The sequence below is a fragment of the Chiloscyllium plagiosum genome, chromosome 47, assembly GCF_004010195.1.
Source record: "Chiloscyllium plagiosum isolate BGI_BamShark_2017 chromosome 47, ASM401019v2, whole genome shotgun sequence".
Taxonomy (NCBI): Eukaryota; Metazoa; Chordata; class Chondrichthyes; order Orectolobiformes; family Hemiscylliidae; genus Chiloscyllium; species Chiloscyllium plagiosum.
Window position 1 is genome coordinate 10,298,719 of NC_057756.1, and position 12,777 is coordinate 10,311,495.

General features: G+C 47.9%; 1 protein-coding gene across 1 annotated transcript; it reads right to left on the minus strand.

The window, feature by feature from the left end:
• Positions 1-255: 255 nt before the first annotated feature.
• LOC122544267 (urokinase plasminogen activator surface receptor-like) lies at positions 256-12,087 on the minus strand. The gene is made up of 5 exons (XM_043683343.1): positions 11,960-12,087; positions 8,149-8,265; positions 3,240-3,377; positions 1,957-2,085; positions 256-1,858 (listed from the first exon to the last, which is right to left on the minus strand). The coding sequence occupies exons 1-5, from the start codon at positions 12,006-12,008 to the stop codon at positions 1,533-1,535; spliced, it is 759 nt and encodes a 252-aa protein (XP_043539278.1). The 5' UTR covers positions 12,009-12,087; the 3' UTR covers positions 256-1,532.
• Between the last annotated feature and the right edge of the window lie 690 nt (positions 12,088-12,777).

Below are 12,777 nucleotides of genomic sequence, written 5' to 3' on the forward strand. Positions count from 1 at the left end.
ACAGGGCAATTAACAACAAGGCAAATAATAACAGGGCAATTAATATCAGGGCAATTAACAACAGGGCAATTAAGTACACGGTAATTAATAACAGGGCAATTAACAACAAGGCAATTAACTACAGGGCAATTAACAACAGGGGGCAGTTAACAACAGGGCAGTTAACAACAGGGTAATTAATAACAGGGCAATTCATAACTGGGTAATTAACAACAGGGCAATTAATAACAGGGTAATTAATAACACTGTAATTAATATCAGGGCAATTAACAACAGGGTAATTAAGTACACGGTAATTAATAACAGGGCAATTAACAACAGGGCAATTAATAACAGGGCAATTAATAAGAGCAATTCATAACAGGGTAATTAACAACAGGCAATTAACAACAGGGCAATTAATAACAGGGTAATTAATAACACGGTAATTAATATCAGGGCAATTAACAACAGGGCAATTAAGTACAGGGTAATTAATAACAGGGCAATTAACAACAGGGTAATTAACAGCAGGGCAATTAACAACAGGGCAAATAATAACAGGGCAATTAATAACAGGGCAACTAACAGGGTAATTAATAACAGGGCAATTAACAACAGGGCAATTAACAACAGGGCAATTAACAACAGGGCAAATAATAGGGCAATTAATAACAGGGCAACTAACAGGGTAATTAATAACAGGGTAATTAACAAGGCAATTAACTACAGGGCAATTAATAAAGGGCAATTAACAGGGCAATTTACAACAGGGTAATTAATAACAGGGCAATTAACAACAGGGCAATTAATAGAGCAATTAATAACAGGGCAATTAATAACAGGGCAATTAACAAGGCAATTAATTACAGGGTAATTAATAACAGGGCAATTAACAGGGCAATTAATAGAGCAATTAATAACAGGGCAATTAATAACAGGGCAACTAACAACAGGGCAATTATAAACAGGGCAATTAACAGGGCAATTAACAGGGCAATTAATTACAGGGCAACTAACAACAGGGCAATTAATAACAGGGCAATTAACAACAGGGCAATTAACAACAGGGCAATTAATAACAGGGAAATTAATAACAGGGAAATTAATAACAGGGCAATTAACAAGGGAATTAACTACAGGGCAATTAATAAAGGGCAATTAACATCAGGGTAATTAATAACAGGGCAATTAATAACAGGGGAATTAACAACAGGGGAATTAACAACAGGATAATTAATAACAGGGCAACTAATAACAGGGGAATTAACAACAGGGTAATTAATAACAGGGCAACTAATAACAGGGAAATTAACAACAGGGTAATTAATAACAGGGCAATTAACAACAGGACAATTAATAACAGGGTAATTAATAACAGGGCAATTAATAACAGAAAAATTAACAACTGGGTAATTAATAACAGGGCAACTAATAACTGGGCTAAAGGGATTGAAGGGTGTGAGGGAGAAACAGGGGACTGAGGTGGATGATCAGCCATAATTGTACTGAATGGTGGAACAGGAGAGAATGCTCTGCTCCTGTTCCTATTTTCAATGTTTCTTGGCCTTACTTGACAAGGACTTAATGGGTGTCTCAGCGAGCGTCTGCTCAGTCGAGTTGTAGTCAACTGCCGTCACAGAGTTTGTCATATTCTCAGGTGAATTCCGCACCGTTGAGGAATAGAAATTAGCTGTCAGCATATTGGAGGGTGTTGTTGTCTGTGCTGAGCTGTTCTCTGAAATCCCCCGATTACAACCACTCTCTCGACAGCAGTAAAACTCTTGCTGTGTTTGGACTCCATAATCCTTTAACAGGTCTGGGTGTTGGCACATAGTCTCAGAAGCACAGCCTTTGATAGTGAAAGCAAGTGAATTGACTGGAATAAAGGAACATCAGTGTAATATTAGTGATTCATCAGTTCTTTCTCAGTGTTTCAATTGGGAAGTAATTGATGGAGTAAACTGTGAGACTTACATATGAGGTAGGAGTGGAGGCACCATGTCTGTGTACCAGCACATTTCACCGTTTCTATTGGATGCTCACAAGTACCAAACAATGGGCATGTGTAACACTCAAGACTATTCAAGGTGGTGTTAGTCTCTTCTGAACAACAGAAATGAGAAGGACATCCGTTACACACACACACAAAGAGTACAGAATCAATTTACAACAATGGCTACAGGGATGCAAAACCTCAGCAAGTTGGCACTGTTCTCCCCGTAGAGAAAAAAGGCTCAGAGGACGATTTAATTGCGATTTTAACAGAATACGTGCTGGTAGAATGGGCCAAATGGCCTCTTTTCACCATGGCAGAGTGATGAGCATCATAAACTATGATTCCTGTTTCCTGAATCCCCTGTCTTCAGGGATATCACACATCCTTCACTGCTCAGTCCTTTGTTGTGTAGGGACACCATATTGGGGTTGTACTGGATGTTGGTGAGGCCTTTTAGAGTCATAGAGATGTACAGCACGGAAACAGACCCTTCCGACCAACTCGTCCATGCCGATCAGATATCATTTGCCACACCCAGCCCTTATCCCTCTAAACCCTTCTTATTTATGTCCCCATCCAGATGCCTTTTAAATGCCGTAATTGTACCAGCCTCCACCACTTCCTCTGGCAGCTCATTCCATACACACACCACCCTCTGGGTGAAAACGTTGCCCCTCAGGTCCCTTTTATATCTTTCCTCTCTCACCTTATGTCTCTGCCCTCGAGTTCTGGACTCCCCCACCCCAAGGAAAAGACCTTGTCTATTTATCCTATCCATGCCCCTCATGATTTTATAAACCTCTATATGGTCACCCCTCAGCCTCCGACGCTCCAGGAAATACAGCCCCAGTCTGTTCAGCTCCAATCCCCTGTAGCTCCAATCCTCCAACCCTGGCAACATCCTTGTAAGTCTTTTCTGAACCCTTTCAAGTTTCACAACATCTTTCCGATAGGAAGGAGACCAGAATTACATGCAATATTCCAAAAGTGGCCTAACCCATGTCCACAGCCACAACATGACCTCCCAACTCCTATACTCAATACTCTGACCAATAAAGGAAAGCATACCAAATGCCTTCTTCACTATCCTATCTACCCTCGACTCAACTTTCAAGGAGCTATGAACCTGCACTCCAAGGTCTCTTATGCTGCATAAACCTCTAACAGCATCTCCCATTACAGGCATCTGACATGGACTCAGCTGGTTTCTTACTCTTGCACATGATGTTCTACCCACTCGTGGGTATGTTTCATGTCCTACCTATGATGGTTTGGTTGTTGCAGAGATCGGACTGACAGCAACTTTCAGTCGTGGAAGCTGAGAATGTGCCACTGTCCAAGGATAGGTTTCCAGTACAGGTCCCACACTCGTAAGTGATTGACTCGTCGGAGCTGAAAACTGTGAACAGAGAACCCAGAACTGAGTTGAACTTATTGGCGGACACAGACACTGAAAACCATGCAGCCAGTTACCACTCCCCTATCCATCTCATTACAGATAGCCCATGCAAAGTTTTATACCCCCTCTCCAGAACCCCACCCACATCAGTCACAGAGGTCAACAGCCCAGAAAAAGACCCTTCAGCCCATCAAGCCCATGCCAGCCAAAAACAAGCAACAAGTAAACCCTTTAGAACAGAGATAAGGAGAGACTTCTTCAGCCAGAGGGTGGGGAATCTGTGGGATTCACTCCCACAGAAGGCTGTGGAGGCCGGGTCACTGGGTCTATTTAAAACAGGGATAGATAAGCTCTTGATTGCCGAGGGGATCAAAGGTTACAGGGGGGGAAGTGGAAAAATGGGATTGTAAAACCTATCAGCCTTAATTGAATGGCAGAGCAGACCGAATGGCCTAATTTCTGCTCCTATGTCTCTTGGTCTGATGAGCGATTCTGATCCCACTTTCTGGCCACATATTACTGAATCTGCTGATGACAGAAAGGAAAGTAGAATACTAATTTATGAAGAAGGTATAAGGATCCTGAAGGGGGATAGAGGTAGGTTGGTTGAGTGGAAAAACTCATTAGCGGGTAGAGCACGATGCAGGAAAGCTTTGGCAGGAAGAATAGAAAATTCAGTCCGTTATTTAAATGGAGTGAGATTGCAAAATGCTGAGCTACAGGGGTGTCCAGGTGTGTGAATCACAAAGGGTTAACATACAGACAGAGACAGCAAGTGAGAAGGAAGGCAACTGAAAGGTGGCCATTTATTGCAAGGGATATTGAGAAGTAAATAGAATCCCGACGGAGTGGAAGCAGATCATTCTGCCCAACAGGTCCACACTAACCCTCCGAAGAGTAACCCACCCACACCCATTCCCCTACATTTACTCTTGACTAATGCACCTAACCTACACTGAGCACTGTGGGCAATTTAACATGGCCAATTCACCTACCCTGCACACCTTTGGATTGTGGGAGGAAACACACGCAGACGCAGGGAGAATGTGCAAACTCCGCACAGGCAGTCACCCAAGGGTGGAATTGGACTCAGGTTCTTGGTGCCATGGGACAGCAGTGCTAAGCACTGAGCCACCGCACCACACTAAATCTTTGTTCCAGTTCATAGAATCACAGACGACAGGAGGCCCTTCAGTCTATCAATCTCCAGGACAGGAGAGTCCTAAAATAGACAGCACAGGTTTAGGGTGAGAGGGGAAAGATTTAAAAGGGACCTAAGGGGTAACGTTTTCACACAGAGGGTGGTACGTGTGTGGAATGAGCTGCCAGAGGAAGTGGTGGAGGCTGATACAATGACAACATTTAAAAGGCAACTTAATGGGTATATGAATCAGAAGGGATATGGGCTAAGTGCTGGCAAAGGAAACTGGTGTATGGTTGGCACGGACGGGTTGGACAGAAGGGTCTATTTCCGTGCTGTACGTGTGTATAAGTCTGAACTGTCAAAGCCACACTAAATCTGCAACAATCTCACTTTCCACGTGTAGCCAGCATTGAGGGGAGTACAGGTTGGGTGTACTTATTTAACAGAGTATTGAAACATTTTTGAAGCAAAGATTAGGCAGTGGGGAGTCATGGTTGCTGGCCGTTGCAAAGGATGGACAGCTTTGACCTGCATCCACTTACATTTCAAAGAATGAGAGAAGGTGTTGTCAGGCCATATGAGGTGGGTAGGGGATATGAAAGGATGGATTCTTATGAGAGAGAGAGAGAGAGAGAGAGACAGGAAGCAGGGAACACAATTTGAAAAGAGGGAGTCTGCCATTATATTCCATACTGTAGGGATTCTCTGATTGAAGATGAGGAGAATATTCACTCAGACATTTCCCATTCTTTTCCACAGACAACATTGGCGGAAGAGCAGCCATGACATCACTGAATGGCAGAACAGGTTTGATGGGCTGAATGGCCAACAGGTTCACCTGTTTGTACATTTACACAGGAATCTCCGACGACCTGAGCTCAACTAACCTGCGGCCTTTTCAATCCACAAAAAAACAAAGCAGTTCTGACGATTGATTCTGAAGTTATGTACAAACTGTCACAGGCGTCTGGAAAACCCTCAGCCCCTACACCCCCTCCCTATCTCTGTAACCCCCTCCACCCCCTACACCCCCTCCCTATCTCTGTAATGTAGCCTCCTCCAACGTCTCTGCATAGCTCCACCCCTCCCTATCTCTGTAGCCTCCTCCAACGTCTCTGCATAGCTCCACCCCTCCCTATCTCTGTAGCCTCCTCCAACGTCTCTGCATAGCTCCACCCCTCCCTATCTCTGTAGCCTCCTCCAACGTCTCTGCATAGCTCCACCCCTCCCTATCTCTGTAGCCTCCTCCAACGTCTCTGCATAGCTCCACCCCTCCCTATCTCTGTAGCCTCCTCCAACGTCTCTGCATAGCTCCACCCCTCCCTATCTCTGTAGCCTCCTCCAACGTCTCTGCATAGCTCCACCCCTCCCTATCTCTGTAGCCTCCTCCAACGTCTCTGCATAGCTCCACCCCTCCCTATCTCTGTAGCCTCCTCCAACGTCTCTGCATAGCTCCACCCCTCCCTATCTCTGTAGCCTCCTCCAACGTCTCTGCATAGCTCCACCCCTCCCTATCTCTGTAGCCTCCTCCAACGTCTCTGCATAGCTCCACCCCTCCCTATCTCTGTAGCCTCCTCCAACGTCTCTGCATAGCTCCACCCCTCCCTATCTCTGTAGCCTCCTCCAACGTCTCTGCATAGCTCCACCCCTCCCTATCTCTGTAGCCTCCTCCAACGTCTCTGCATAGCTCCACCCCTCCCTATCTCTGTAGCCTCCTCCAACGTCTCTGCATAGCTCCACCCCTCCCTATCTCTGTAGCCTCCTCCAACGTCTCTGCATAGCTCCACCCCTCCCTATCTCTGTAGCCTCCTCCAACGTCTCTGCATAGCTCCACCCCTCCCTATCTCTGTAGCCTCCTCCAACGTCTCTGCATAGCTCCACCCCTCCCTATCTCTGTAGCCTCCTCCAACGTCTCTGCATAGCTCCACCCCTCCCTATCTCTGTAGCCTCCTCCAACGTCTCTGCATAGCTCCACCCCTCCCTATCTCTGTAGCCTCCTCCAACGTCTCTGCATAGCTCCACCCCTCCCTATCTCTGTAGCCTCCTCCAACGTCTCTGCATAGCTCCACCCCTCCCTATCTCTGTAGCCTCCTCCAACGTCTCTGCATAGCTCCACCCCTCCCTATCTCTGTAGCCTCCTCCAACGTCTCTGCATAGCTCCACCCCTCCCTATCTCTGTAGCCTCCTCCAACGTCTCTGCATAGCTCCACCCCTCCCTATCTCTGTAGCCTCCTCCAACGTCTCTGCATAGCTCCACCCCTCCCTATCTCTGTAGCCTCCTCCAACGTCTCTGCATAGCTCCACCCCTCCCTATCTCTGTAGCCTCCTCCAACGTCTCTGCATAGCTCCACCCCTCCCTATCTCTGTAGCCTCCTCCAACGTCTCTGCATAGCTCCACCCCTCCCTATCTCTGTAGCCTCCTCCAACGTCTCTGCATAGCTCCACCCCTCCCTATCTCTGTAGCCTCCTCCAACGTCTCTGCATAGCTCCACCCCTCCCTATCTCTGTAGCCTCCTCCAACGTCTCTGCATAGCTCCACCCCTCCCTATCTCTGTAGCCTCCTCCAACGTCTCTGCATAGCTCCACCCCTCCCTATCTCTGTAGCCTCCTCCAACGTCTCTGCATAGCTCCACCCCTCCCTATCTCTGTAGCCTCCTCCAACGTCTCTGCATAGCTCCACCCCTCCCTATCTCTGTAGCCTCCTCCAACGTCTCTGCATAGCTCCACCCCTCCCTATCTCTGTAGCCTCCTCCAACGTCTCTGCATAGCTCCACCCCTCCCTATCTCTGTAGCCTCCTCCAACGTCTCTGCATAGCTCCACCCCTCCCTATCTCTGTAGCCTCCTCCAACGTCTCTGCATAGCTCCACCCCTCCCTATCTCTGTAGCCTCCTCCAACGTCTCTGCATAGCTCCACCCCTCCCTATCTCTGTAGCCTCCTCCAACGTCTCTGCATAGCTCCACCCCTCCCTATCTCTGTAGCCTCCTCCAACGTCTCTGCATAGCTCCACCCCTCCCTATCTCTGTAGCCTCCTCCAACGTCTCTGCATAGCTCCACCCCTCCCTATCTCTGTAGCCTCCTCCAACGTCTCTGCATAGCTCCACCCCTCCCTATCTCTGTAGCCTCCTCCAACGTCTCTGCATAGCTCCACCCCTCCCTATCTCTGTAGCCTCCTCCAACGTCTCTGCATAGCTCCACCCCTCCCTATCTCTGTAGCCTCCTCCAACGTCTCTGCATAGCTCCACCCCTCCCTATCTCTGTAGCCTCCTCCAACGTCTCTGCATAGCTCCACCCCTCCCTATCTCTGTAGCCTCCTCCAACGTCTCTGCATAGCTCCACCCCTCCCTATCTCTGTAGCCTCCTCCAACGTCTCTGCATAGCTCCACCCCTCCCTATCTCTGTAGCCTCCTCCAGCCCCTAAACCCCTCCCTATCTCTGTAGCCTCCTTCAGCCCCTAAACCCCTCCCTATCTCTGTAGCCTCCTCCAACGTCTCTGCATAGCTCCAATTTGTCCATTTTGCTGGACCTTGTTTTCCATCCTCCTGTCTCTCTCTCTCTGTAACTTCTCTGTCTGTCTGCCCACTCCTGCACCTGGACAATCTGACAATGAGTTGAGAAGTTTTCTCACTGGAATTCAGTTTGCCCAAGATGGCTCTGCAGCTCTGGGTCCCAGCCGCATCGCAGACCTGCTGCTCCGTACAGGTCCCAGTTGGATTCTCACAGGAGAAGCATCTGAGAGACGAGGCTGGAATGAAGCAGAAGGGGAAATCGTCAGACAGTGGTGCAGTCACATTGACCAGAGCTCGAGTGTTGGACTCAGAAATGTAAGGGATATCCTGGAGCTTTCTCAAGGTCTGTGGTTCAGTCACTGATACCACATTGAGAATTGTGGCAGTCCCAATGAACTATAGAAAGATCCTGAAAGAAAGTATGTTGACATAAGTGCCTGAGGAATTGTTACTATTTAGAAAAAGAGTCATAGAGATGTACAGCATGAAAACAGACCCTTCGGCCCAACCCGTCCATGCCGACCAGATATCCCAACCCAATCTAATCCTACTTGCCAGCACCCAGCCCATATCCCTCCAATCCCTTCCTATTCATATACCCATCCAGATGCCTTTTAAATGTTACAATTGTACCAGCCTCCACCACTTCCTCTGGCAGCTCATTCCATACACGTACCACCCTCTGTGTGAAAACGTTGCCCCTTAGGTCTCTTTTATATCTTTCCCCTCTCACCCTAAACCTACGCCCCTCTAGTTCTGGACACCCCCACCCCAGGGAGAAGACTTTGTCTCTTTATCCTATCCATGCCCCTTATGATTTTATAAACCTCTATAAAGTCACCCCTCAGCCTCCAACGCTCCACGGAAAACAGCCCCAGCCTGTTCAACCTCTCCCTATAGCTCCAATCCTCCAACCCTGGCAACATCCTTGTAAATCTTTTCTGAGCCCTTTCAAGTTTCACGATAGGAAGGAGACCAGAATTGCATGCAATATTCCAACAGTGGCCTAACCTATGTCCTGTACAGCCGCAACATGACCTCCCAACTCCTGTACTCTGGATAATTATTGTGTCAGGACACGGGATGGGACTCATCTGCTTTTCTGTGAAATATTGGAATAATAATCTTTCACATCCATCTTTAAGAGCAGTCAGGAACTCAACTGACCATCTCAGTTTATAGGGTCATTGAGATGTACAGCATGGAAACAGACCCTTTGGTCCAACGCAACCATGCCACCCACATATCCTAACCTAATCTAGTCATCGCAGTTCCACCTCTGCATTTTCGACAGTATAGCTGATCCCAGTAGATATCAGCCTTGTTTATCACTCAGTTCCCAGGAGGAACCATCAAGTCTCAGACAGAGAGGAGCCTGTAACTGCTGACATGGTTGACTTTCTCGTGATCACTGCTCACCATCTTCCAGCTTTGAGGAAGGTTCATCCGGACCAGAAACGTTAACTCTGCTTTGTCTCCACAGATGCTGCCAGACCTGCTGAGCTCTCCCAGCCATTTCTGCTGCATGCGCTCTTTGGTCACCATAAGATAGACTTGCTGGTAGCACCCTCCCTTATGATTGGGTTCTCCTGTTTTGTCTGGTATGGTAAAGGCACTCAGTCCAACAGGAAGAGGCACTGGTCTTAAACAAGATATAGTTGCTCACATGATCAAGGAATTATCAACCAATCCCTACAGTGTGGAAACAGGCCCTTCAGCCCAACAAGTCCACACTGACCCTCCGCAGAGTAACCCACCCAGACCCATTCCCCTACATTATGCACCAAATCTACACATCCCTAAACAGTATGGACAATTTAGCATGGTCAATCCACCCTAACCTGCACATCCCTGGGCACTATGGGACAATTTGGCATAGCCAACCCACCCTAACCTGCACATCCCTGGGCACTATGGAACAATTTAGCATGGCCAATCCACCCTAACCTGCACATCCCTGGACACTATGGACAATTTCCCATGGCCAATCCACCCTAACCTGCATATAGCTGGACACTATGGGCAATTGAGCATGGCCAATCCACCCTAATCTGCACATCCCTGGGCACTATGGGACAATTTCCCATGGACAATCCACCCTAACCTGCACATCCCTGGGCACTATGGGACAATTTAGCATGGCCAATCCACCCTAACTTGCACGTCTTTGGATTGTGGAGGAAACCCACGCAGACACAGGGAGAATGTGCAAACTCCACAGACTGTCGCCTGAGGGTGGAATGGAACCTGGGTCCCTGGTGCTGTGAAGCAGCAGTGCTAACTGCTGAGTCACAATGTCACCCCATAACCGATCATAATCAGTTGCGTGTTACGTTGCTATGATCGGCGTTGTTTCTGAGGGTTTCGGGGACTCCCAGCTCATCAGATCATCTCCTTCAACACTGGGTGCTATTTTTTGTTTTCCTACCCACGTACTTGCATCATAGCTTAAGGGATTGGTTAGCTCAGTTGGCTGGACTCCTACTTTCTGGCGTAGGGCATCTCCCAGGTGTTTGGGATCAATTTCTGCACTGGCTAAAATTACCATGAATGACCTGTCTTGTCTTGTCTGTTACATTGCCACCAGTTTCACTCCACCTCTCTGTAATAAAAGGTCAGACCTGTGATGTGTAAGCAGAAATTACTGGGAAAGCTGAGTAATTCTGGCAGCGTCTGTGAAGAGAAGTCAGAGTTAATGTTTTGGGTCCAGTGACCCTTCCTCAGAAATGCTGAGCTTTACCAGCAGCTTCTGTCTTTGTTTCTGATTTACAACATCGGCAGTTCCTTTGGGTTTTACCTATGCTGTGGGAAGAGAGTGGCAATTTCACTTTTATGTTTGATACAATCTCAAAGCAGACGGATCTTACAGGACTCGCTATCATTAACACTTTCAGAACCTTACTCAACAAGCATTAGGCCACAGTGTCATGGAATATTCCCCACTTGCCTGGACGGCTGCGGCTGTGGCTGCAACGACACTCAAAACAAGGGAAGGCCTTCAGGGTAAAAAAAAATGGCCCATTTGATTGGCATCTTACATCTTACACATATGCATTCCCTCGATCACTGAGGCAGAATAGCAGCAGTGTATATCATCCACAAGTTGCACTGCGCAAATCCCCCTTCAATCCTTCAACAGCAGCCATAACCTCCACCACCTCGATGGGCAACCAGAGGGCATCGTTCCAGGGCGAGGAACTCACGATTTAAAGGAGATTTGGGGAAAATAATCTTTCGCAAGATTATTTGTGGATTTGGAACTCACTGCCTGTAAAGGTGATAGAGGCAGGACTCCTTGAGACATTTAAGAAGATGAGACAGCAGAGCAGGCAAGGCTACGTGCTGGAGAATCGGATTGGAGTAGATTGATGACTGGCATAGATATGATGGGACGAAGGGCCAGCCTCCAGGTTGCAAGACCTCTATAACCAGAGCAGCAGATCGAACGAAACACCAGCCCCTGCAAGTTCCCCTCCGAGCCACTTTCAGCGCCAACTTGAAAATATATCGCCGTTCCTGGGTCAGAATCCTGGAATCCCCTCCCTGAGGATCATTGTGGGCCTACCCATAGCACATGGACTGAAGTGGTTCAAAAAGGCAGCTCATCCCCAACTTCTCAAGGAGTGGGGGGTGGGGTGGTGGGAGTCAACTTGAGTTGATTTACCACCAGGAGCCATATCCCGGAAAGGACAAGCAGAGTGCCTGCCATTTCAGGGACATACAGCCGATAGAGGAATGGCAGTGCGACTAACTCGTGTGCCCTGTTTGTGGTTCAGAGCAATGCCAGCAGGGGAGGGTTCAATGCCCAGAGCTTACAGAGTAGGAAGCAGTGTTAAATCACAACCGAGAGAAACAACCAGGAAAACAGGCATAAGATCAGACGCTGAGCTCAGGTTAACAATTGACCCATTTTACGACTAAACCTCTCACCTCCTGTAACCAGAGCACAGCTGATGAAAATGCCAGCAAACAACTTCATCTTAATCCAGTTCTCAGTGTTCCTCGCACAGACCTCATGGAGGCACAATCCTACCCTCCTCAGTGTTGTGTGAACACTGTCAGTGTCTAAATACACATAGATCCACAAGCTGCGTCCTGAAGCCGGGGGGAGGTTCCCTTGCTATCTGCTGGAATGGGTGTTCCTCTCTCAGTGCCTGGGCTGGCATGCAGCCATCTGCCTTGCTTTGATCATGAGATAAAGACTGTCGGGGTGAGAATAACCAGACAGGTCGTGCCTCAGAATATCTTTAACTGGGGACTTTTACCGTTCCAGGTTGGTGAGACTGACAATTGGTTTAGGGCTTGGGTGGTGCTAATCAAGTGAATAATCACATTCCTGCTCAGTTCTTGGTATTCTAATTCATCAGTGAAGAATGTATTTACCTCCAGGCACCTTCACATGTATTTGCCAACCAGATAAAGTCATAGAGACGTACAGGACAGAAACAGACCCTTTGATCCACCTCCTCCATGCTGACCAAGAAATCCTAAATTAATCTAGGCCCATTTGCCAACACTTGGCCCATAGCCCTTGAAACCCTGTTTCGAACAGGTAAAAATAATGACTGCAGATGCTGGAAACCAGATTCTGGATTAGTGGGGCTGGAAGAGCACAGCAGTTCAGGCAGCATCCGAGGAGCAGGAAAATCGACGTTTCGGGCAAAAGCCCTTCATCAGGAATACAGGCAGAGAGCCTGCAGGATGGAGAGATAAGTGAGAGGAGGGTGGGGGGGGGGAGAAAGTAGCAT